The sequence below is a fragment of the Zalophus californianus genome, chromosome 13 (genome assembly GCF_009762305.2).
Source record: "Zalophus californianus isolate mZalCal1 chromosome 13, mZalCal1.pri.v2, whole genome shotgun sequence".
Lineage (NCBI taxonomy): Eukaryota > Metazoa > Chordata > Mammalia > Carnivora > Otariidae > Zalophus > Zalophus californianus.
The window spans coordinates 66,541,350-66,568,280 of record NC_045607.1 but is presented as its reverse complement, the minus strand read 5'-3'; the positions used below and the strand labels follow the sequence as shown (position 1 = coordinate 66,568,280).

Here is a 26,931-nt window from a genome sequence, read left to right as displayed (position 1 = left end):
TTATATATTTTGGATATTAACCCCTTATCAGATATATGATTTGCAAATATCTCCTCCCATTCAATAGGTTATGTTTTCATTTTGTTGATGGTTTCCCTCACTGTGCAAAAGCTTTTTAGTTTGATGTAATCCCATTTATTTTATTTTAGCTTTTGTTGCCCTTGTTTGAGGAGACTGGTTCAAAAAAATATTGCTAAGATTGATGTTGAAGAGCTTACTGCCTATGTTTTTTCTTCTAGGAGTTTTATGCTTTTAGGTCTTATATTCAAGTCTTTAATCCATTTTGAATTTACTTTTGTAAAGATAGTCATCCAGTTTTCCCAGCACCATTTATTAAGTGTCTTTTCCCCATTGTATATTCTTACTTCCATTCCTATAGATTAACCATGTATGTATGGATTTATTTCTGGATGCTCTATTCCATTGATCTCTATGTCTGTTTTGTGCCAATACCATACTGTTTTGATTATGATAGCTTTATAGTATAGTTTGAAATCAGGGCACGTGTTACCTCCACCTTTGTTCTTTCTCAAGACTGCTTTGGCTATTTGGGATCTTTTGTGGTTCCATACAAAATTTAGATTTCTTTGTTCTAATCTGTGAAAGATGCCATTGGTATTTTGGTGGGGATTGCAATGAATCTGCAGATTGCTTTGGGTAATAATTTTAACAATATTAATTCTTCCAATCAATAAGCACAGAATATCTTTCCATTTATTTGTGTTGTCTTCAATTTCTTCCATCAATGTCATAGTTTTCAGAGTATAGGTCTTTTCATCTCTTTGGTCAAATTTATTCCTACAGGGTGCCTGGGTAGCTCAGTCCATTAAGCATCTGCCTTCAGCTCAGGTTAGGATCCCAGGGTCCTGGGATCAAGTCCTGCATTAGGCTCCCTGCTCAGAAGGGAGTCTGCTTCTCCCTCTCCCTCTGCCCTGCCCCCCCTGCTCGTGTGCGCTTGCTTGCTCTCTAATAAATAGAATCTTTTAAAAAAGTAAATTTAGGGGCGCCTGGGTGGCTCAGTCGTTAAGTGTCTGCCTTCAGCTCAGGTCATGATCCCAGGGTCCTGGGATCGAGCCCCACATCGGACTCCCTCCTCTGTGGGAAGCCTGCTTCTCCCTCTCCCACTCACCCTGCTTGTGTTCCCTCTCTCGCTGTGTCTCTCTCTGTCAAATAAATACAGTCTTTAAAAAAAAGTTTTAAAAAAGTAAATTTATTCCTACATATTTTATTCTTTTTAATGCAATTGTAAATTGGACTGTTTTCTTAATTTCGCCTTCTGATGCTTCATGATTAGTGTATAGAAATGTAAACCATTTCTGTATGGTAATTTTGTATCCTGTGACTTTACTAAATTCATTTATTAGTTCTAATAGTTTTTTGGTGGAGTCTTTAGGGTTTTCTAAATATAGTACTGTCATCTGCAAATGGTGACAGTTTTATTTCTTCCTTACCAATTTGGATGCTTTTTCTTTTTCTTGTCTGATTGCTATGGCTAGGACCTCCAGTGATATATTGAATAAAAGTGGTCAGAGTAGCATCCTTGTCGTGTTCCTGATCTTAGAGAAAAAGCTTTCATCCTTTTTTCACCATTGAGTATAATGTTGGCTGTGGGTTTGTCATATATGGCCCCTATTATTTTGAGGTACATTCCTTCTATACCCACTCTATTGAGAGTTTTTATCATAAATGGATGTTTAGTTTTGTTGATGCTTTTCTGCATCTATTGAGATGATCATATGACTTTTATGCTCCGTATTGTTGAATTTGGTTTGTGAATATTTTGTTGAGGACTTCTGCATGTATGTTCATCAGGGATTTTGGTCTGTAGTTTTTTGTGTGTGTGTGTCGTGTCCTTATCTGGTTTTGGTGGCCCCACGAATACGTTTGAAAGCATTCCTTCCTCTTCAATTTTTTGGAATAATTTGAGAAGGACAGTCATTAACTCTTATTTATTTATTTATTTTATTTCCAGAGAGTGAATGGGGAAGGGGCAGAGGGAGAGAGAGAATATTAAGCAGGCTCCGCATCCAGCATGGAGCCCAATGCAGGGCTTGATCTCATGACCCTGACATCATGACCTGAGTTCAAATCAAGAGTTGGTCGCTTAATCAACTAAGCCACCCAGGCACCCCATTAAATGTTTGGTAGAATTCACCTGTGAAGCTGTCTGATCTGGAGTTTTGTCTTTTGGGAGTTTTAAAATAACTGACTCAATTTCATTACTTATAATGAGTCTATCAGATTTTCTATTTCTTCATGATTCAGTCTTGGATGGTTGCTTGTTTGTAGGAATTTATCCATTTCTTCTAGGTTTTCCAATTTGTTAGTGTATAGTTGTTTGTAGTAATCTCTTATGATCCTTTGTATTTCTGTGGTTTCAGCTGTAATTTCTTTCATTTCTGATTTTATTTCAGCCCTCTCTTTTTTTCTTGATGAATCTGGCTGGAGGTTTCCAATTTTATCTTTTTAAAGAACCAGGTTTTAGTTTCCTTGATCTTTTCGTGTTTGTGTGTGTGTGTGTGTGTGTGTGTGTCTGTGTTCCCTCTTCCATTTATTTCTGCTCTGATCTTTATTATTCCCTTACTTCTACTAACTTTGGGCTTTGTTCTTCTCTTTGTAGTTCCTTTAGATATAAAGGCATAAAGTTAGGTTGTTTATTTGGGATTTCCTATTTCTTGAGGTAGGCCTGTATTGCTATGAACTGCTCTTTCAACTGCTTTTGCTGTGTGTGATAAATTTTGGAAAGCTGTTCCCATTTTCATCTGTCTCACGGTATTTCACTTGTCTCATGGTATTTCATTTGTCTCAAGTGACAAAAATGCCTCCAACACTTTCATGATTCAAAAGTGCCTGTTGCTGACTTTTTGAAATAACTGAGTAGGTATTTTGTTGAATGTCCCTCAATTGGGGCCTGTCAATTACTTTTCTCAATACTAGACTGGGGCTAGAGGTTTTGGGGAGGAAGACCACAGAAGTGCCACTTTCATCACATTATACTAAGGGTACCTACAGTCAACACGACTTATCACTGTTCATGTTGACCTTGATCACTTGGCTGAGGTAGTGGCTGAAAAATGACTGTTATAACTTATACCTGGCCAGAGATAAAACGTTAGTTGGTACTGAGGTCTATGGACACATGGACATTTTTTAGCTCTCACTTATGAAGTTCATCCACCCTAAACAGACTTGAAATAAAGTGAGGTATGCACTGTATAAAACTATACAATAGATTTTGTGCTGCGGTGGGCCCTGAGGAGATGGCACCTAGCACGTGTAACAGGTGAGTCCTCTTCTGCTCTTGACAACGCCCAAGCTCTTGAGAGCCCTTCTGTCTGAACACGAGAGGCAGGACTGACAGGCTGGCTGCTGTGGCCTGCCTGCTCAATGCTGACTATTCTACTAGGACTGAGGAGAACCTCCTGAGTGCTGGCTTCTGAGGTTCTTGGCAGTCCCACTTATCACTGGGACTCCCCTCATATTCACATTCAAACAGAACCTGCCCGGGGAAGGGAGCAAAAGCGGGTTCTCTGGGTGCTGGGACCATTCCTTTCTTGATTTGGTTGCTGTCTGCATAGTTATTTTTGGTTCATGAACATTAATCAAGCTGTACATTTTCTGCATGTATATTATATGTTAATAAAAAATAAAAACTAAAGCAAATAAAAATTCTAAGAGCCAGCTTGTGGATGCTTTTTAAATTTGCTCTTTTAACCATTTTTAAATGGACAATTCATTGGCATGAAGTAAATTCATAGTACTGTACAACCATCACTAACCATCACTATTATCCATTTCCAGAACTTTTTTTTTTATCCCAATCAAGCTCTCCATCCCTCTCCCCTGCCCAGCTCTTGGTAACTTCTAATCTACTTTTGTCTCTATAAATTTGCTATTCTAGGTACCTCATATAAGTGAATTATACAGTACGTGTCCTTTTCTGTCTCACTTATTTCAGCATAATGTCCTCAAGGTTCATCCATTTGATAGCATGTATTAGAATTTCATTCATTTGTAGGGCTTAAAAATATCCCACTGTATGTACCGACCACACTTTATTTATCCATTTATCTGCTGATGGACAATTGGGTTGTTGTGCATATTGGCTATTGTGCATAATGCCACTGTGAACAGGGTGTGGCTGTTTAATTCTATAAATTCTTTTACAGAGAAATAGAATTGCCAGATCATATGGTAATTCTGGTTAACTTTTTCAGGAACCATCAAACTCTTCCACAGCGGCTGTACAATTTTAATATTCCCAACTGGAAACATATGAGACTTCCAATTTCTTTTTCTTTTTCCTTTTTTTGAGAGTTCCAATTTCTCTACATCCTCACCAATACTTGTTCTTTTCCATTTTGTTTTTTTTTTATAATAGCCATCCTAGTGGGTGTGGAGTATGACCTCATTCTGGGTTTTGATTTGCACTTCCCTAATGGCTAATGCTGTTGAGCATTTTTTCATGTGTTTAATGGCCACCTGTATATCTTCTTTGAAGAAATGTCAATTCTGATTTGTTGCCCACCTTTGATTTAGATTTTTTTCTATTGCTGAGGTATAAGAATTCCTAATATATTGTGGATACTAAACCCTTATCAAATGTATGATTTCCAAATGTTTTCTTCCCATTCCATGAGTTTGTCCTTTCACTGTCTTCCTAATATCTTTTGATGAACAAGAGGTTTTTAATTTTGAAGAAGTTCAATTTATCTACTTGTTGTTGCCTGTGCCTTTGGTGACATTATCCAAGAAGTCACTGCCTAATCCAATGCCATGAATAATACTCACTTTTCACTTGGACCATTCTTTATCTCTCATGTCAGCTGGGTTTCAGGAAGAAATTCGCTGTAATTAGCAAACATTTTTTTTTTTTAATTAACAAACAAAACTCTTTGGATTGCTACAGTGAACACACCTCACTGAAGTCTTGTTCCTCTTCATGAGGAAGGGAGTCATGCAATGTAACTAAAAGAGTAAGTACATGAGGACACAGAAGAACTAGCTTTGGCTATGGGCCCTGGCAGCAAGCTATGACCTAGAAGAAGTCACCTCCTTTCTCTGAGCCTCCATTTTCTCTTCCATGTCACGAAGGTGTTTCGAGGGGCAGGCTCTGGGGTCCCAACTGTCAATTTCACGGCCTGTCCTTCCATGTTTGGATAGAACCCTGGTACACATACTCGTCAAAGGCCAGACCCTTGGGCAGACAATCCACCTCTTCCCTGGAATGTGAGTGAGACTTAGCATGCTAGAAAAGGGGAGACTTACAAGGGTGATGACTTCCCGGGCAATCACATGGCCGCCAGGAGCCCAGAGCAGGAAGTTCAGGATGAGGCGCCTGATCAGCTTTTGACACAAAGGTGGTCTGGGGTCTCTGGCTTGGCTCTCTGCAGCTGCTGCCTGCAGATCCTTGGCTGAGAGAGTCGGACTTCTGAACAGTTTCTTGAGGTGGCCGAGCACTGCCTTTACCTCTGTCTGGGAAGTATAATTTCAAAGGTGAGATATGAGGGAAGAGGCAACACATGCATAGTTCTAGGACTGATTTGGGACTTTGAAGCAACCCCCAGAAAGAGGAGAGGACTGGCGCCCGAGGGAAGACAGACAGAGGCGACTCATGTCTGAGCTTACACACTGCTCCACACAAACCCAAATGGGCGTAATGGAAATTTCTTGACTTCCTTTCGTCTTGCTCACTAAGCAGCCAAGGCACCATGCCAGGAATTGACCTTTTTTTTTTTTTTTTAAAGAAAGGAAATGGAGAAAAATCCTCAGCAGAATGTAGTCAGATTTTTATATTGTGGGAAAAAGAACAAAAAACTCCTTGAAGACTCACTCACTATCACAGCCACAAATCAATTAAAGCCCCCTGCAACTGGACCTCCACTGAGCCAATGTTCTGACAAGAATGAGTTTGCCTTTTGCCTTTTGCTATCTTTGAGGGAAGGAAACACACACACACACACACACACACACACACACATTTGTTTTGTTTTAGACACAGGGACAGTCTGTTCATACATGTTTAAAGCCCAAGCAGAGGTCACAAGTCTATGGAATCCACATAATGGGTTGTTTTTGCATAAAAAATACTTATTTCATGCTGAGACTTCTGCTTGCTAGAAGAATGGTACATCAAGTTGTGACTTGGAAACAAAGAAAAAACTGAAAAGCCATAGATCCAAAATGCCACATGGCACTCATGAACAGCAATGTTCCCTCATTTTCGGAAGAATACTTAGGCCTATTCTGAGAATTCCCATGACCAATTTTATGGATTTTGTGTGAATCTTTTTTTTTTTTTTCCTGGAAGTTAAGGCTTCATTCAATGAAGTCTGTCATAAACTCCAGTACACTAGGAGTGCTGTGTGAGCTATTCTGACCACAGTCCAAGACCGTGAGAAACTGCACCACGGGGCTCTTCCACAGAGAATGGCAGCATTCCAACAGGAGAGGGCTACTCTCTCACCACCTCCTTCTGTCAGCTGGGCCCAGCCTGCCCTCATCTGATGGCGTCTATGGGAGCCCAAGACCCTCCTGTCATCTAAACGGTGTGCAAAAATGTCAGAGCTTAGGAAGTTATGCCTTCATATCCATTTTTGTTCTTGACTGAAGAAAATCTTCTTGATTTTCTACCCTTGTCCAGTACTCCCTAAGACTGGTCGTCATCATCCCAGACCATCTTTCCCTTTAAATGCCTTCCATGTCCATAAGCTTCTTTCTACCTGACATGCCAAAACTTTATTTTTTTTTTTTTAAAGATTTTATTTATTTGACAGAAAAAGAGAGAGAGCGATCACAAGTAGGCAGACAGGCAGGCAAAGGGAGAGGGAGAAGCAGGCTCCCCGCTAAGTATGGATGATGCAGGGCTCGATCCCAGGACACTGGGATCATGACCTGAGCTGAAGGCAGATGCTTAGCCCACTGAGCCACCCAGGCGCCCCCTGACATGCCAAAACTTTAAATGCTTTTTCATTTGTTTTTAGGTAAAAGACATAAGCTTTCTTTTCTAAGTAGTACTTTTCTATCCTGCATTATGAAAATTTACATATGCTCACTGCAGAAATTTAGAACAAAAAAGTATTTAACTCCACTACGCAAATAAAAGTTCTGATCTAACTTGATCTCAGGCTGGTCCTGCTCCATTTTCTCCAGAAGAGATGGAGGAAACCAGGTTCACATCCTTCTCGTCTTTTTCCCATGCCTTGTGCACACAGCACTCACTATGCACTATGTTTTCTTACAGTTTTCACAATGCACTGTAAGCAATGTCATGTATCTATGACAGTCTTTGAGAACATGATTTTTCATGGCAGAATGCTAGTCCATGGTTAGAATATGTCACAATTTATTTAGTCAGTTCTTTACTATTCAAAGTTTAGGCCATTTGTAATGTCTGCAATTACAATAATGCTCATGTCTTATACATAAATCTTTGTATGGATCTCTAATTATTTCCCTAGGATAATTCCTAGAGGTAGAATGACAAAGTTAGAGTATGAACCCTGGCCTAATTCTTAGGGATATACAAACACAGGCATTTTTTGTTTTTATCATGATCCAATTCAAAGTTAGCAAAAGAAGATGGACACTGGCTGGCAGTGAACACAGTCTGCAGAGCGAAGGGTGGGTCTTTGTGCAGTGGCTGCTCTTGCTTCCCCACTACTGAACCTCAAGAGTGGTCAGGGGAGGGGGTGCTTCTAGCTACAGTATGCTATCAGGGCTGAGCGATTAACTGGATTTAATGACACCTTTTGAGGAAAAGGCACAGATGCTGTCAGGCTCATTCAAATCTCCCAATAATCACACGTTCAAAGGCAGCTCACAGTTTGTTTCTCAAGTCACCCAAGAGACCATCAAAGGGATTAAAGCTCAAAAAACCCAGGAGAGCGAGAGGCATAGCCTACTAATTAAACTAGGAAAATGGGCCCACTTGCTTCTCAGGATGTCACACATACCAGCGCCTCAGGTTGGGCACCAAGGAGGAAGAAAGAAGCTTTGGGATCACAAACATGAAAGGTGGCTTCAATCACAAGACGAACAGCCACCTCTGACAGGATAGCTAAGAAGGAAGCGAACATGCTGGCACTAAACTACTCTGAGTGAGCTAATCTATTTTTTTAGAAGATTTTATTTATTTATTTGAGAGAAAGCAAGAGAGAGCATGAGCTGTGGGGAGGGTCAGAGGGAGAGGGAGAAGCAGACTCCCTGCCAAGCAGGGAGCCCGATGTGGGGCTCGATTCCAGGACCCCGAGATCATGACCCGAGCTGAAGGCAGATACCCAACCAATTGAGACACCCAGGTGCCCCAAGCTAATCTATTTTTATCCAGTATGCCTAAGCATCCCTGGAGTAAGAACTATGCACAGGTTTTATTTAAAAAAAAAAAAAAAAAAAAAGACCAAGTTAAGTATTAGAAAGACATGCCAATGCAGAACTTTCTAGAACTTACATTTTTGGGGGGGACAACTTATTTCTCTACAGTTCAAAAGTGAACCACTGTTGGTTTCTATGATCGATATAGAATTTAACATACAACCTACCTACTTAGCTTATAAACAATCAAAGTATATATAACAGGGCTTTGGAAATCATGCATGTGCTACATGCAAGTGCTACATGCATTTTTAACATCTACTATTATTAAAAATAAGGATTTCCCTTAATTAGGATTAGGATTTCCCACTTAATTAGTTTGATATTTTAAAAGGGAAACAGAAGGCTTTCTTTTTAATCATATAGTAACCCTCAAATACATATGTGGATTATGATAATTTCTTTAAAATGTTCTATTTTTGGTCCGAAATAATCACCAAATTTCCACTTTTTAAAATCCAAAACTCTTTTTTTCCTCTACCATGCAAGCCTTTAAACAAGTAATATATACAGACATATCTGTACTAGTCCGCTTTTTTCCAACAATGGAAAACATCAAGCAAAAAGGAGCATTGCTCTCTACATAAAGAAACCTGCTCCCTTTAATTATTAAAATTAGCAAAAAGTTCTAGCTTTAAAGTTTTAAAATCCAACAAATAAATGTTTGCAAGGGAGGTGCCAATGCCTTTAATCAAAGCACTGCTTCCTGTAATCATTATACTCCACATAAAATAACAACTCTCTTTGCCATAGACAATCTAGTACTTAGCGGCTCTGTTATTTATGGAATGCCCAAGTCCTTTTTCAGAAGCTAAGGGGTTAATATCAGATTACTTTAGTAAGAGTTCTAAACAAAGCTGGTAATGTGAGGTCTGTTGACTGATCCAAGAAAGCAGTTAAGTCAAGACAGGCCGGGCTGCTGATCAGAGAGAGGACAGTGCTCCTCAGAAGAGCAGTCAGACTCCGCAGAGCAAATGCTAGAGGACGTGGCCCCTGGGCCAGGAGTGTCTGTAAATGAGGGCAGAGGAGGCAGCTGAGCAAGACCAGATAAAACAATGTGGGGGACAGAAGGGCTATGCCTCATCTCCTCCGTGCTTCCTGGGAAAGCACAGTGGCAGTGTCCCGTCTCCAGTCAACTCTGTGAGGCAAGACGACGTCTCGGACCACAAACCCAGCACACATGCACTCACTTATCTGGGTGGACATCGACATGCTTCCACAATGAACACAGTGAACACTCAGTGGTTAGGTGCCTGGGGGTTAGTGGAAGCCAAACCCACTACAGGCCCCCACCTGCAGCATCCTTTCTGATCCCGAGACGGACCCAGAGCACCACACAGAGTGGGCCCTGCCACCCACCATGGTCTGTGCTCTCTGCAGACTCCTGTCACGTGGGCTGTAGCTGAATGCCAAGAGCCACAGCAGGGCCTCAGGGGGTTCAGCTTCTGACATCACTAACTGCTCAGCCGCGATATCAGCCCATCCTCCAAAGTGAACGAACAAAAACCAGCACTCAAAGGGGCCTCCGTAGGACCTGGAACAGAATCAAAACACATGGCAGCCCGGCAACTTGATTTCTTTCTCTTTTTGGTTCTTAAAGCAACTGTCATGTTTGCAAATGGTTGGCTTAAATTGTTCTTATGCACTGAAGTACAACTTGCAAGGAACACAAGTTAGACTCAGAAAAGTAGCTCACAATGCCATGCTGAACTCATCACAGGGCCATCAAAGGCAGGTCTTTCAAAACCCCACGTGCCCTGAGGACTTCAGACATTTAAATCTTTATATCCAAGGACCACGAGTGAGTACAGGACTTTGACAAAGAAAGATTCTGGACCATGACCAAGAGGAATGCCACAAGATGAGAACCTGCAGGCACCCCTCCGCTTTCTCCCTGGCCTGCACAGCTGGGCTGCCATGGAAAGTGGGGCCCCCCAGCGACTACGCAGCCACCCAGATAGCTCCAGAGCAAGAAATGAGGGGGCTCCTGGGGGTCCAGATGGAGACCAGAGAAGGGATGCAGACAGAAACATACGTGGTTTCCTTTCTGACAAAACACAAGGTTCTGGTCAGTACTTTGGTAATTATGAATTTTTAATGGGCTGCATACTGTATTCTTTTCTGTCATCACGTATATGTCCAAGCTGAAAAGCTAGAAGCTTTTGTGAAGCTATCCTTCCATCAGGCTGGGAACTGAGAGGTGTGCTGGTTGTTTAAAGGGTAGACTCCAGTCAAGGAAAGGACCCATTAATGTGCACAGTGACAGTGTCAGCAGCTTAATATCTCCCCTGGAGAAAAGGGAGCAGACTGGCCTGAGATCAAGTTAAATCAGAACTTTCCTTCTGAACCGGGGAATCTCCTGGAACAGAGAGTTCTAGGCCTCCCTTGGTTGGATCTGGGTCTGCTGTATCTGTTCCAAGAACAAGTGATTAAATGTTTTGAAATCTAGCTTGTGGAACAATGGAGAGAAAAGAAGAAAGGAGGGTATTAATCTTACTTGTCCCACAGGAGGGAGAAGTAGTGCTCTGTGGGCCGCATCAGTGGTCGGCTGGGTTATGATGTCTCAAAAGCAAGGAACAAGCTCCACAGGGTCTCTCTCCTACAGACCTCACTATAAGCCGAGCACCAGGGCTCTCTCACGCTCCCTGCTCACAGATGGGCATCACACCTGGATCAGAGCTCAGAGCTTGCCTTGCACAAATGGGCCTGGTCCTTCTTGCTGTTTTCTACCAGTAACTAAGTATGTGAGGCAGTCCCAGTGGCCGGGTGAGAAAGCATCTAAACCTGCTCACCCACCCCTCCCTGCAGGTGGACCCTGAAATCTAATTAAGGCAGATCTAGGTTAGGTAGGAGTACCATGAAGTTTTGGGTCTAGGTCTTGCTCTGCAACAGAGACAATCTGAAAGGATGCACATGGGGCTGATGGTGTTATAGGTTGTCAGTGAGTCCAATACTCTGATCCCCGCTTGGCTGCTCGTTCTTTTTGTCTTGTTTATTGGTAAGAATCTTGTCGGGGAGGGGTAGGTGAGTAACTGCCACAAAGCCTTCATCAGTGATCATGAACATAAGGAGGACCAGGTGGAAACGTGATGGCTCAGTGAGGAGATTACAGAGAATTTCAAGAGGGAATAGTGGCAAAAGGAACAAATAAAGACAGTCTTAGTAGGTTAGTATAGACAACAAATAAAATATTTGTATTCTACAAAAAAGTAAGTCAAGAGGAAGCTGAAGGGTGTTATGTCACAAAGAACTAAAAGCCTAAATGTGATTGCTTTTAGGAAAATAATGTATTATGAGAGGGTACTTAATATCATGTTAGAAATTAATTTATATTAGAATGGATTTTCTAACTTTAGAAAAATATTTATTAAAAAGAGGAGGAAAAGGGGCATGTTATCCTACTGTGCAAGAGAAGGTTAGCATTTCCTTCCCTAGAGAGTAAGAGGAAGGGAGAAGACTAAGGGACCCAGGGGGCACCGCCCTTCTCCTTCTGCATAGCTGGGGGTGGGGGTGGCATGCGGGCACTGCTTTTTTTTATAGGGTCTATTTTTCTTATTGTTATGCTTATATATTTCAAAATCCAATACCGGACATTATTCAGGACAGTTTCTATACAAGGTATTTACATACATACCTGTTGATTCTGAGCGATACATGCGGCTCGCTATGTGCTTCCTCTACTTCTCACGTAGCAATGTGCTTACCTGTTTGGGGATGGCCACAGACCAGTAAGGCCGTCCCATCAGCCCTCCATAAAGGGAAGGTCAGGATCAAGAGAAACCACTGTGACTCAGACCTACAAGTCGTAGGGATTTGCTTACCCGTGAGTCTGGTCTTCAACCATTTCTCTGAGCATTTCAGAAATATGTTTCAGTGGCTGGTGCCACAGTTCTTGTGGGATCTCTGTGGGTAGAGAGACAGACCAGAGGGAACTGAAGAAGAGTCAAACCTATCAGGATCATCTGCTGCTAAGACCAGAAGAGCTTTGGAAAAAGGCCTTGTTTTTCCCGGTCCACGGGACCCATACCACTGGCCTCATGCTGTTCCCAGTCCATATCCATCCCTTAGGCCTGGGAAGATCCTCAGTGTTTACATAGAACTAAACAAACTTCAAATGCTCTTTAACTCAGGTATATGGAAGGAGACAAATTGCAGCCTGCCCTAGGACTGGAAATGTTATGTTGCAGATACCCCAGGTTTTTTTCTTTCCTACCCTCCCCATCACTGACAATTCATGATTTCAAAGTACATGGAGGTGGTAATAAAAGTCAACAAGGAACTAAGAATAGGCTGCCCAACTGTTTTTCTATGACTGTGATGAATTCAGAATATGATTTCAGGTTTAAAGGCCAGGAAAATAATACACAGATATCATACAAACAGATGTCCTTTCTTGAGTTAGTTTTTCTAGTTTCATAATTATCCCATTGTTTTAGACACATCTGAACATGTGTGTATCTGCAGTTCTAAACAACATCTGAAAAAGTTACCACATTTCCATGCAGTGATAGGCTCTATAATTAAATACATCAGAAGATAATGTAAGCGATGGGGTAAGCACTGCTAACGACCCCACAAATGTCATGGATTACAGGCTCATACATTATCTTTCCCTCCTCTGAAATGCCCATAACTCTTGATTTGTAGCCTTTAAAGGCATGTTTCATTTTCTTCTTTGTATTAATTATTTAGATGCTTATTTTATGTCCCCCCCTATTGTAGCTCTTGGATAGTCAGGGCTTGTAAGTGATCTATCTTTTATGCCCCACATGACTTAACAGTAGGCACAAAATCAATTTCTGATGAACAGAAGATTCTACTATTAAAAAATACTTCAGGGGCACCTGGGTGGCTCAGTCGGTTAAGCATCTGCCTTCGGCTCAGGTCATGATCTCAGGGTCCTGGGATCAAGCCCCACATCGCGCTCCCTGCTCAGCAGGGAGTCTGCTTCTCCCTCTGCTCCTCCTTGTGTTCTTTCTTTCTCTGTCTCAGATAAATAAATAAAGTCTTAAAAAAATACTTCAATTTGTGAACTTAACATTAATTTTTTTCAAAAGTAATATGCTGAAAAGCAGAATAGGAGGAACTCCTGCTAAAATTCATTTATTTATTTTTGGACGTAAATCTAGGACAGTCACATAAAGGAAAAGGTAAACAGCTGACTTCATGCCCAAGGTATCACCTTAGTCTTTTGTTTATAGATTTCCCAACTTAAAAAATAACAACTCCAGTATTTTTTCTGGAGCTCATTCAGTTTTTCACATAGGCTTACCTCAGGCTTTGCTAATCTGACCTAAGCTGTAAAGTGTACCCCTAGAAAGAGAAATGCTGACTTTTTTGTCTCGTTATCAAAGTTTTCCCGTTGTGTGCCCACAGGGTAAGTTTCACAACACTGTTGACCCCAGGTCCCGCCAGCCTCATTAGCACCTCTACCGCTAGCACCTGAGAGGACAGGGTCGGATGGGTCACTTTGGGTGAGAACCTACATCTTTTAGAAAAAGGAAAAAGAATTGGATTTTGTAAAATGCTCTGAAACTTTGAATCATCTACTTTCCTTGAATGAATCAACTTACTCAAGTCTCAGGAAAAATGCAAGCAAAAATGGCATAAAAAGGAAATACTACCAGCTCTTTCCCTCTTTTTTTTCCTTCCACAGTTAAAATGCCTTTTTCTCTGGCACAGTCTGCGCTGTGTCAGTGCTACCTTTCCCTCAGATGCCAGGCTGCCATGGGGAAGGATGCCTTTATTCTCTATGCCTGAAATGTTGCCTAAACACAAGTTCCTACACATGCCAACAGGTCAACTCCAGTAAGGATGGAATCATCACTTTCCCAACTGGATGTGACCAATGGAAGGCTGGCAAATGAAACCAGAGAAGGCCATGATCCAATACACTTACTGAATTCTTTCAAAAGTCTTCTTCCCTTGGCTCGGTTAGGAGAAATTTCCCCTAAATTTCCTAGGCTTTGTTCATCATTTTATCTTTCCTTCTGCAACAAGGGGCACGGAGTGGAAAGAATGAAATACAAATAAATGTACTGTTTTAATATTCCTCAGCCAAGTCTTAGCCTGATCCTGGCATTCAGGTGCATCTGGCCAGCACCAGTAGAAGCCTGTGTTATCCGGAGCAGACTATCAAAACTTAACAAGAGGCCATTTTTTTTTTCTTTTGGTAAGTGATGATAACTGGGAAGTCCAGAAAATTCTCATATCAAAATCCCACAGAATGTGAGACCCCGAGAGCTTAAAGGAATGTTAGAGATGACCGAGTCCATCTCCCCTGTTTTATACATAAGGGACTGGTAGGGAAGGGTCATTATTTGTCAGCGTTCTTTCTCAGAAATTATTTTAATATGGGTAGAATCAACTTTCACATACCTTTCGGGTGTTGGAGCAGCATCATAACAAGAGATGGAGAAGCATAAGGAAAGTAGGTCTTGAATGTAAACTTTAGCTACAAGAGAATAAAAAATTCAAAACCACATGAACATTAGGGTTGAAAGGGATATTAAAAAAGAACAAAATCTTGCATCATCTACCCCAAAAAGACCTACTAGTACTAACATGGTCAGAATGTTTTCTTAAACATTTATTTAAAAAAAAAAAATGCTTCCAATAACCTTGTAAATATGTTCCAGAAAAATGAACCTTTTTGAAATCACCTTCTGGGGCTTCAGAAAAATAAAGTTATGTTCCTGATGCCTTCATAGCAGTTCTTTACCTCACATGAACCCAATTATGCACATAAATCTCCTATTTAAGTGAGAGTTTCTAAGGCAGTTATGAGATGTTAGGTATTCCAGCATGATTTTTTAACAACAAAAAAAGCATGAAACAACAATGGTGCTCTCAACACTTTGAGGGCCAAAGCGCTATAGTTATTTATGCCCTTTGAAGGCAGAGTGGCTTTGAAATATGTTTGTAAGAAATTAAAGGAAAATCTAGAAACAGTGACGTGCTCGGGCTTTGATGAGTTTTGGTAAATCTGTAAATCCATGTGACCATCATCCCAGTCAAAACAGAGAACATTTCTGTCACCCCAAAAACTTCATTTGTGGTTTCACCACTCCCCAGCAATCAATATTTTGATTTCCACAAGAGAGTTTCATTTTGCTTATTCTTGGATTTCATATGAATAGAACCATAGAGTTTGTATTCTTTTGTGTCTAATTTGGCTCAACATATTTACATTTTTTTTTTTTTAGATTCTTCCATGTTACTCTGCTTGTTGAGTAGTTCGTTCTTACGGTCTTTTCTTATTGCTTGAAATAATCATCGTATGAATATACCATAGTGTTTATTCATTCCCCTATTGATGGGTATTTGGGTTGTTTCCAGTTTGGGGCTACTATGAAAAAAGTGTCAAATTAACATTCATATTTATGTCTTTTTGTGGACATGTGTTTTCATTTTTCTTGGGTAAACAGCACAGGAGTAGAATTACTGAGTAGATGCCTGTTTTAATTTATTAGGAAAATGCCATGTAGTTCTCCAAAATGGTTGTACCATCTCATATTCCCACCAGCAATTTATGAGAATTCCAGTTGCTCCACACAGCAAACATTTGATATTGTCAATCTTACTAATTTCAGCCATTCCAGTGGGTATGAAATGTCACCTCTTTATGCATTTACTATGCATCTTCTTGACAGCAAATGATGTTGAACAATTTTCATGTGTTTAGTGCCAACTTATATATCTTTTTTGAAGTATTCATTTCTTTTCTACATTAAAAAAAAACCCGAGTTGCTTCTTAAGGAGTAAGAGATCTTTATATATTCTGGACACAAGTTTTCTGTTAAATATATGTATTGAAAATATTTTCTCCCAGGTGGTGGCTTGCCTTCTCACTTTCTTAATGAGTCTACCAAAGAAAAGAAGCTTTTCATTCTGATGAAATCTATAATTTACCCATTTTTTCTTGTATGGTTTATGCTTTTTTTGCATCCATTGTAAGAAATCTTAGATTGTTCCAATGTAAAAAAAAGATATTCTCCTATGTTTTCTTCTAGGAGCTTTATAGTTTTAGCACTTATGTTGAAGTCTATGATCTATCTCAAATTAATTTTTGTATTTTGTGAGGCAGAGGTTTGTTTTTTGCCATATAGATATCCAGCTGTTTCAGCACATCTGTTCAAAACGTTCCTTTCCCCACTGAATCGCCTTGGTGTCTCTGTCAACGACCAACTGACCATACACACACACACACACACACACACACACACACACACACACACACACACACACACACACACACACACACACACACACACACACACACACACACGTGTATATATAATGTATGAACTATATGGATATATATTTCTGGACTCTTCACTCTTCAGTTCTACCAATCTATCTATCCTTTTGCTGATACCTCACGGTCTTGATTACTGTAGCTTAAAGTCTTGATATCAGGTAGTATGAGTCTGCTGGGGTTTGTTTTTTTTTTTGCATTTGTTTTTCAGAATTGTTCAGGCTATATTGTTCTGGAATTTTATGGGTTCTCTCACATATTTAAGTTCTTTAAAGCAATGTTCTGTAGTTTAGTGTAGAGGTCTTACACATCTTTTATTAAATTTACATCTAAGTATTATTTTATTTTTTTAAAGATTTATTTATTTATTTTGGGGGGTAAAGAGAGAGTGTGGGGCGAGGGGTGGAGGGAGAGGGAAACCAGACTCCGCGCTCAATACGGAGCTGACGCAGGCCCTATCTCAGGACTGAAGCCAAAACCAAGAGCTGGACACCCAACTGACAGCGCCACCCAGGCGCCCCTTAAGTATTTTATATGTAACTGTGCATTTTTCTCTCTTTACTTCTGTCAATTTTTGCTTCAGAACTCTGTTACTGGGCACATATCCATCTATAATTGGTATTTCTCCGGACGACCTGACCATAATGCCATTATAAAATGTCCCTCTTTATCTCTTGTCTTACCCTGTCTTCAAGTCTATGCCATCTGCTGCTAGTAGTGCCATACCAAATTTCTGTGATGATTCCTTGTATAACCTATCTCTTCTCTTTCTTTTACTTCACTCTATCTGTGTCTTTATAATTAGAACGGGTCTCTTGAAAACAACATACAGGTGGATCTTAGTTTATCCAATTTGACATTTGTGCCTTTTTACTAGCATATTTAGCTAATTTTTATTTAATTTTTGTAATTAATGTACCTGTTAGTATGTTTGGGTTTAAGTCTAACTTTTGATGTTAGTTTTCTTTTGTCCCATTTATTTACTTTTTGTTTCTCTAGCAGCTCACAGCCCTGTCTTATGACACCTCAAGTCCATCAGATTGTGCCTTCAGTGCTGGGCACCTGTGACCCCACAAACCGCCCCCCCCCCCACCAACTCCTCACATGAGAGACCTAAGGAGACGGTTAGCAGAAATCCCAATGTGGTTTCCTTTTTCAAGGCTTAAATCTCCTCCAGTTTCTATGTGCTTTTTTAGTGGCTCTCTACTACCTTCAAATAGTTTTAAACATATTTCTCAGAGTTTATAATTTTTATTAGGAGATTTAGTCTAATATATTACTGGACTCTGCCATTGCTGGAACCAGAATCTGAACTGATTTGCTGTTTGTACTAAGCCACTAGGCAAGTTTAGAAAAAGTGGCTTGTTGTGGCAACACTAGTCCAATTGAGCACACTGATGGAACTGCAATGTGCTTGCCAAATACAACAAGGGTGAGAGGAAAGGATAAAAAGAGAATGCGAAGCACTGAAGATAAATATTTCTGACAATGGGAAAGAATGTGGATGAATGGGATTTCTCATAAACTGCTGGGGGGAGTATAAATTGGTACATCCACATATGAAAACAATTTGGCAGTATCTACAGAAGCTAAATCTTTGCATACCTAATAACCAGCACTTCCACTCCTATATATATATGTATATCCCAGAATGTTCAGGGCAACCCTATTTCTAAAAGAAAACAAAATCTGGAAACAACCCAGAGGCCTACCACCACTTTCCCAGCAGTGTACTATACGGCAACACCCCACCGTGGCCACACACAACATAGAGCAATCTTGGCGAGTGGGAAAAGCAAGGCTCAAAAGGCTGCATACAGTATGCTACTCTTGTTTGTTGTTTGTTTTATGAAGTGCAAAAAAGTAAAGAAAACCTGGTTTAGGAAATCCCATATATGTGATTCCATTATTTTCAGGAAAAGCAAAGGAATGATAAACATAAATTCAAAACAGTGGCTACGTGGGGGAGAAAGGCAAGGCTGTAAGACAGAGACAGGCTATACAGATACATGTAAATTACTGTTACTGGTCCAGGTCTCATTTGGATATCAGATTCATAAATATTCGTTTTATTAAGAATAAACGCATGACGGGCACCTGGGTGGCTCAGTCGTTAAGCATCTGCCTTTGGCTCAGGTCATGATCCCAAGGTCCTGGGATCAAGCCCCACATCAGGCTCCCTGCTCGGCGGGAAGCCTGCTTCTCCCTCTCCCACTCCCCCTGCTTGTGTTCTTGCTCTCGCTATCTCTGTCTCTGTCAAATAAATAAAATCTTTAAAAAAATAAAAAAAGAATAAATGCATGAATGAATGAATGAATAAAACACAGAAAGGAAAGAGTGTTATGCATGGATCACACAGGACACAGGGTGTTATGCATTAAGGATTATGAGTAATCTAAAAATGGGCACTCAAGAAGGCAGGAGATCAATGATGAGAAATGGCCGTCAATTAAAAAGGCAGGCAATCAGGAATAGCCCTACAAAGAGAAATGACATAATATATGTATATGACGGCCTGTGCAAAGATAAGAGGTTACTGCCTTCTTATTCTGAGACCAAAGTCAGGGCAATGAATTCTTCCTTTTTTTGGATCCCTGCCTTGCTTTCCACTGGGACTCAGTTGTGTACCCCTCCAAACCGCCAGACCTGTGTAGCCTGACCAGGGTAATATTCTAAAAGAAAAGCAACAAAAATAGAAAAAAAAAAAAAAAGAAAGAAAAGCAAGAGAAATAGAACAAACAATCTTAAAATCTGTATGGAACCATGAAAGACCCTGAACAGCCAAAGCAATCTTGAGAAAGAAGAACAAAGCTAGAGTCAGCATACCCTCTGATTTCAAACCTTATTATAAACCTATAGTAATCAAAACAGTATTGTACTGGCATAAAAACAGACCCACAGATCAACAGAACAGAGAGCCCAGAAATAAACCCACACATACATGGTCAAGGACCCAAGAATTTACAAAGGGCTTTAGGACAGTCTCTACAATTAATGGTGCTGGGAAAACTGGACCACTATCTTAACAACATATACAAAAAATAAACTCAAAATAGATTAGAGACTGGAACATTAAGACCTGAAACCATAAAACTCCTAGAAGAAAACACAGGTGGGAAGCTCCTCAACAATGGTCTTGGTGATGATTTTTGTATCTGACTCCAAAAGAAAAGAGAACCAAAGTGAAACTAAGTAAGTGAACTACATCAAACTAAAGAGCTTCTGTACAACAAAAGAAACCATCAACAGAATGAAAAGGCAACCTACCGAATAGGAGAAAATATTTGCAAATCATATATCTGATAAGGGGTTAATACCCAAAATATATAAAGAATTCATTAAAATTCAATACAAAAAATCTGATTAAAAAATGCGCAGAAAATATGAATAGACATTTTTCCAAAGAAGACCTACAGATGGCCAACAGGTACAAGAAAAGGTGTTCAACATCAATCATCAGGGAAATACAGATCAAAACCACAATGAGGAATCGCTTCATATCCGTTAGAAGAGCTAGTATCAAAAAGACAAGAAATAACAAGTGTTGGCAAGGATATGGAAAAAAAGGAACCTTAGTGCACTGTTGATGGGAATGTAAACTGGTGCAGCCAATCTGGAAAGCAGTATGGAGGTTCCTTGAAAAATTAAAAATAGAACTACCAAATGATCCAGTATCCCACTACTGGGTGTTTACCCAATGAAAATGAAAACACTAACTCAAAAAGATAGTTAACTAACTATACCCCCTATGTTCACTGTAGCATTGTTTATAGCAGCAATGACATGAAAACAACCTAAGTGTCCACTGATGGATGAATGCATAAAGAAAATGTGGTCTATGTATATACAATGCACTATTATTCAGCTGTTAAAAAAAGTGCTATCTTGCCATTTGCAACAACATGGATGGAACTTGAGGGCATTGTGCTAAGTGAAGTAAGTCAGACAGAGAAAGATAAATACTATATGATATCACTTATATGTAGAATCAAAAAACAAAACAAAGCAAAACACCCCTTGAGCTCACAGATACAGAGAACAGATTGGTGGTTGCCAGAGGCAGGCTGGGGAGTGGGAGAAATGAGTGAAGGGGATCAAAAGGTACAAACACTTCCAGTTATAAAATAAGTAAGTCTCGTGGGTATAACATACAGCATAGTGACTACAGTTAATAACACTGTATTGCATGTCCAAAATCTCCTAAGAGAGTAGATCTTAATAGTTCTCACTACAAGAAAAAAAATTTTGTGACTTTGTGGTGACAGATGTTAACTAGACTTACTGTAACATTTCACAATACATACAAATATTGAATCATTATGTTGTATACTTGAACCTGGTATTTGTTAATCAGATCTCAATAAAAAAAAAAAAAAGAATAGACAAATTACTTAAAAGCAACTGCAACTCCAGTCCAAATCCACAGTGCCCAAGGCCAACAGCCAGGAGCAAGGCTGGTAAGAAAAACACACTTAAGCTAATGCTTTCACCAGTGTCTTCAGCCCAAGCCTAGGTGTTGTTCAGGAGTCAAGGGGGCAAGTTTTCTAGAGGCTGGTTCCTAACTGGGAATACAAAAAATGCACAAGGGAGGATAAAAGATATTTACAGTTATGCCTCAAAATGGGTGTGAGGGCCAACCAATGCCTTTCAGCAGAGCTCTCCTCCTGAATTCCAGGCTGGGTACCACTGAAACGTGGTTTGCTACAGTCTATTTAACCTCCCTAGGGAAAAAGGATGGGAGAAAACACATCATAAATATTTATGATTGCCTTAAAAAGCGGGAACATCTGCTAAAACCTGCGAGATTTCTTTGGTGTAGGGGTGTATGGGATTGTAGCAAAGGAAGAGTCACACAGCACTGCTCTCTTCAGTCAGGCTGTGGAAAGCATGGTGGGGGACCATGGCCTACCTCCTGGGAAGCTGCAGTGGACCCAGGAGCCTGGACAGGCAAGGCCCCACACATGGTATAGGTCAGTTAAAATGCCTGACAGTGAAAGCTCTGGTAGGAATGCTTCCTGTTTCACAAGGTCCCTCTAATCAGTCCCCGGCCCTTGGCAGGGGTTGTCTGGCTTCTGCTGATGGGGCCGCACAGTACAAGTCTTCCTACAGCCCTCACGTCTGGCTTCTTTCTCGCTGACTGGGTCCAATTCGCACTTCTTGGTCACTGCCACTCCTAGCTGCTTCTCTACAATGACTCAAATCTCTCCTTGTCACTCCTACTGGCTCCTTTCTCTCCTGGAACCCAATTCACATTTGGGTCTCTCCTAGCTAGGCAAGGCAACTCTAATAATTAAGACTGTCCAGCACTCCTTTGTAATATGTGGCATTTCCTTCTTAGCACCGGCCATATAGACTCCAGAATGCCCGGGCAGGGCGGAGGCCGCTTGGCAGACAGCATGCAACACGGGGCCTGGAAAATGCCTCCCCCAGGGTGGCACGTGCTGGCATGAGAGTTCTCTTACACAACAGCAGGTAAATGCTTCTGGGTACCAGGGCACAGGGCAGACAGAAACTATCCTGATTTATTTTCAGTTAAAATGGTTTTACCTTTGCTGGGGCATTCATTTGGAAGCTTTCTTCATAAGCAAAAGAGTTTATCAAAATTACTAAAAATAAAGTGCTCCTTCCTGGTGATTAGCTAGATACTCTTAGCAGCCTTTTTTGTCTTTGGGGGAATGAGTAATATATGCAATATAACAAACCTGCTTGTTTTTTTTTTCCAGAGCTTCCACAAAGCACCGTGTAAACACTTGAATAGCGGCTAGTACTTCTGGGGCTCCGTCGGTTTCCAGGAGTGCATACCTGAGCAATGCAAAGCCAGATTACAACACATGTAATGATTAATCTGGCAAACACGTGAGCCTGAACTGTAAAAGGGAAGAGTGGAAACGTTCTTTTTGTGACATAAGCTTCAGCAGTATCTTAGCTCATCAGATTTCAGTCCTTGTGTGAAAGTAGGAGAAATCTGTCACTCCTTTTCTAAATACTTTCATTAAAATAGCGATCTGCAGAGCTTCCCTTCTTGGTTTTTAAATTATTAAGCACTGCATTTCCCTTCCACAGAGGCCTGAGTGCTCTTTAGAGATACTCACACATTGTATGCCCAGGCATGCAAAATCAACAGACCTTTTGCTTTTTCAAGTGGAGAAAGAGCTGCCCAAGGGGGTAAAGTGCCTTGGTCAAATCCACCCACAGAAGCGGTGAAAGAATCTGTGAAGAATCTGCCTTGCACCTGGATTAGTTTTTGTGCATTTTCATACAACTAACTATATGTTGAAACAAAAGAAATCAACTCAAACTTTGCTCGCTTTAAACTAAAAACATCATTCTTACTCCTGTGCTCATTTATTTAGCCTGAAATTAGTATGTTAAGACCAACTCAAGGACTGGGTTATTTGCTGTTGTAAAAATTCCTTTCCCCAGGGTTACTGTCTGCCCTGGAGGCTCTACTGCTGAGGGCAAGGGGGATGAAGGTGGGGAGAGTAAGCGCCAGCACCCAGGAAAGAGGATGGAAACTCTCCCTTGGTAACAAGCTCCCACTAACGGCCAGCCATGACCCAACCTGGTATCCAGTGGCCTCTCATCTCTCTTCATCTGTGAATCCAATGAACTTCCTAAGAAGTACTCATATTTGTAAAATTAATGTTTTAGGATAACATGTATAGTTGATTTTGCCTTTCAGCTCTCTTAAGAATGGCATTAGTTATTTCTTTTTCTCGGTTTTTCCTTAGCTTTAAATTCCTTTAAAAAGATCGGTCAGCCCTCATGTGGTGAAGGGAGTACACTGCTATGCTTTATTTTGAGCTGAGAAAAATCCTACATGAACAGTTAATGATTTGATATCTAATTTGATTTTGCCTTTCTACCATTATAATTAGAATTTTAAATGGTTTAAAAAAGTTATTTTTAATTCTTAGGCATTGGCTTTTAATATACACTGATATTTAGGTTTCACCAAATAGCTCAGAAGGGTAAGACAGAATCAGAAACTAACTTCCCCATTGTATAGCCAGAGACTACCACAAAATTTTGGAAGAATTTGGAAATGGCTTTTGGAAAATGGCTTTTCTAGATCAATTATTAGAAAAATAGCACATCATTTACCTGAACATTTCATCAACAATTCTGAATATGGCAGGGTGGCAGGCTGCTTCAGGCTGTAAAGGAAGAGACCAAAAGAAAGTAAAATATCAGAAGCATTTCATTGATAACATATGACTGGTTATTATCAGGGAGATGAGCTGTCTAGAACTGCTGGTGTCTGGAAAATGGGCATATCCCTTTAGGTTAGGGGAAAAAAAAAAAAACAACTCGGTGCATGGAAAAAGCCTTGCATTACAAACACAAACTGGTTCTCTAGGAGCAAAGAGATTATGGGCAAGCTTTGTTTCCTCTATACTCCTGTATGTTCTACATTTTCTCCAACAGGCCAATATGATCCAGAGAAATAATCAGTAAGTATCATGGGAAATTTAAAAATACCTTTCACCAGCATGCTGTAGTAAAAGCAGAGCCTGCCTGTGTTGCTAGTTTTACACCTGCCCGTGTGTCTGACGACCCCCCATGGCCCAGAAGTGCCCCAAGGTCAGGTCTGGGCCTGCTATCTTTTCATTCCTCCTTATTAGGCAATGAGTACATAGTAATTTAGAATTATTTGAGGAAAACAGTGACTACTACCATCCTGGACTAAATAATATCACATCTTAGTGCACTATGAATTTAACAGCTGAAATTATTTAGGATGAAAAAGGGGCTAATGAAAATAAAATATAGATACCATCATTCTGAACAAGAAAAGTGATTTATTCTGTGAATATTTTTGTGATGGTTTTGATGATTTCAATCTGCAGAAGTTGACCAACTATGGCCTAGGTGGGGCTTCAGTGGGCCTGACCCAGGTTGCCTATCTTCTCAGCCAGAGATCAAAGCATAATATTAAGCCAAATGAAAATGCCATTTGTGGGATGCCTGGGTGGCTCAGTCGTTAAGTGTCCACCTTCAGCTCAGGTCATGATCCCAGGGTCCTGGGATTGAGTCCCACATTGGGCTCCCTCCTCAGCAGGGAACCTGCTTCTTCCTCTGTCTGCAGCTCTCCATACTTGTGCTTTCACTCTGTCTCTCTGACAAATAAATAAATAAATAAAATCTTTAAAAAAAAAAAGAAAAAAGAAAATGCCATTTGTGTTCTGAAACAGATTTTACAGTAGCATCCAAATGTGAGTGGATTAAGCTCTACAAGGGACATTTCTTTGAGTCCTATTGCACTTGCTATGACCAGCTCCTGTAAACATTTTTTCATAGCCCCTCAACAAGAAAAGAAGAAGAAAGGACATGCTTTGCCTCACAAGTTTTCTGGGGCATGCTGAAGAAAGAACGGAGCCTATCTCCATAGATTTTCTTTTCCACTTTCCAGTCTGCGCTGGCCTTTTGAATTGTAACATTGAACGGGTGCCATCTAGTGTTCACATACTGCCACTACAGGCTGTCACAGCCCGCTCCAGGCAAGAACACTGCCACTTGTTGAAAGGATGGGAAGATTTCCTTTTAATTACTGGAAGAGAAAGATTTGTGCTTTGCAAGTTACAAATTGCTACTCTTTAAGGAGAGTAACCCACATTCCCTAATCCTTCATTGATGTGAATTTTTATCTAAAAGAAACCAACTAAAAATTCTCATAGTTAAATTCATTATGTACTCAAGAAATAATCTGGCAGGACCATGGTTCAACAGAAGGGAGGCAAATTATTTCTTGGCTTTGATCTCAGGCAAGTCAGTTAATCTCCCTGTGTCTCGGACCCACTGTAAATAATAACAGTTATTAAGAGGTCACTGGATAAATGCCCAGAAAATACCATAAACCTTTCTACATATTCATAATGGAAAAATCAAACAAGAGAAAAGCGAACTATGTGTTTTACAGTGATTCATCAGATTTGCCAAAAATTTTTCAAACTTTCATAGATGTACAATATGCCTGAATAAGTGTTTGTGTCACATGCCTACAAGCAGACAGACATACAGAGCCTGAAAATGCACTGAGAGAAAACCAAAATTGGAAATGGTAAAATAGAACCATTCCTTTTGATCCAAATGGTCTAACTAATCCAGAGCCACAATGTAAATTTGATGCTAGCAGAAAATCATTCAGTACTATTTACAGGGGGGCGCCTGGGTGGCTCAGTCGGTTAAGCGTCTGCCTTCGGCTCAGGTCATGATCCTGGAGTCCCGGGATCAAGCCCTGCATGGGGCTCCCTGCTCAGCAGGGTATCTGCTTCTCCCTCTGCCCCTCACGCTGCTTGTGCTCTCTCTCTCAAATAAATAAATAAAATTTTTAAAAAAATACTAATTACAGGGAGAGATTTCTAAATCGCCAATGAAAAGATAATCCAATGGGTAGAACAGGCTGCCATGAAAATAAAGGGGGACAAGCAAGAATGTTCTTAGTTTGTTAAGAGAGGACTAGAGTTTGGACATACTCTATTTTATGCAGTGTTTTCTATCAAAACCACTCAATCCAATGTTTTAAATGTCTCCAGAATGTGTAGAACCACCTGCTCTCTCCATGCCACTGGACTCTCTGCTTAGATTTCCATCTAAATATTTCAGACTTTTATTTGCTCTCAGCCTGCTTCTACAACCCATTTTAGCTTTTACAACAGATAAGATGCCAGGAGGCAGGAGAACCTTGCTGAAACAGCAGTGGCAGAGATTTTGATTTAAAAACCAGTCTTCCTTGCTGCCCCAGAGCTGTGAACAGCTCTTTCTCATCTGAAGCTTTTACTGATGGTTTTTCAAATAAGACTCTTTACACTTCCCGAGCACATAATTTCAGGGTCAGTGAGTCCCCTCATGAAGCCTGGAGTGGTCACAGGCCAGGCATGTGTCCCAGTGACATCAAATCACAAAAGCAAATTTAAGCTGCTTTTCTTATCAAGAGAATCCTCCAAATAGAATTAAAGTCTTAATTTATGCTTCTTTGGAAGCCATAAATTTCCCTCCCCTAAATCTTTACAGCATCCTTGTGAGGGAAGAGCCAGACATTTAACCCCTCTGTGCCCTGTTTTATTTGTAGAATGGGACCCTACAGTAACCAACCACAGGCCACCCTGCAACCCAGAGCCTCGAACCCTAGCTCTAAAGTCCTGCAATCTGGGCGATTATCTTTCCTGTAAAGATGAGGGAAAGAAAAATTTTCTTGGGTTCCATCTGTTTGTTTTTCTCCATCCTACCAAAATCTGTTCCTTCTCAAGCTCTGCTCTTCTCCATCTGGCCTAACGATTTCCATGTACAGATTATTTCAA

At 40.5% G+C, this 26,931-nt stretch overlaps 1 protein-coding gene across 6 annotated transcripts in view; it reads right to left on the bottom strand.

Moving 5' to 3' along the window:
• The window catches only part of FANCC (FA complementation group C), a 302,242-nt gene that overhangs the window by 12,305 nt on the left and 263,006 nt on the right, over positions 1 to 26,931 (bottom strand). For 5 of the 6 annotated variants that reach the window (XM_027616992.1, XM_027616991.1, XM_027616994.1 and 2 more), the window contains 6 exons: positions 23,735 to 23,787; positions 22,333 to 22,432; positions 14,752 to 14,827; positions 12,195 to 12,276; positions 9,733 to 9,907; positions 5,269 to 5,475 (listed from right to left, as the gene is read on the bottom strand). In XM_027616992.1, the coding sequence (XP_027472793.1) occupies positions 5,269 to 5,475; positions 9,733 to 9,907; positions 12,195 to 12,276; positions 14,752 to 14,827; positions 22,333 to 22,432; positions 23,735 to 23,787 (693 nt within the window). Of the gene's footprint in view, positions 1 to 4,791; positions 4,849 to 5,268; positions 5,476 to 9,732; positions 9,908 to 12,194; positions 12,277 to 14,751; positions 14,828 to 22,332; positions 22,433 to 23,734; positions 23,788 to 26,931 lie in introns of all 6 variants that reach the window. The other variant, XM_027616996.1, reaches the window with a different exon arrangement.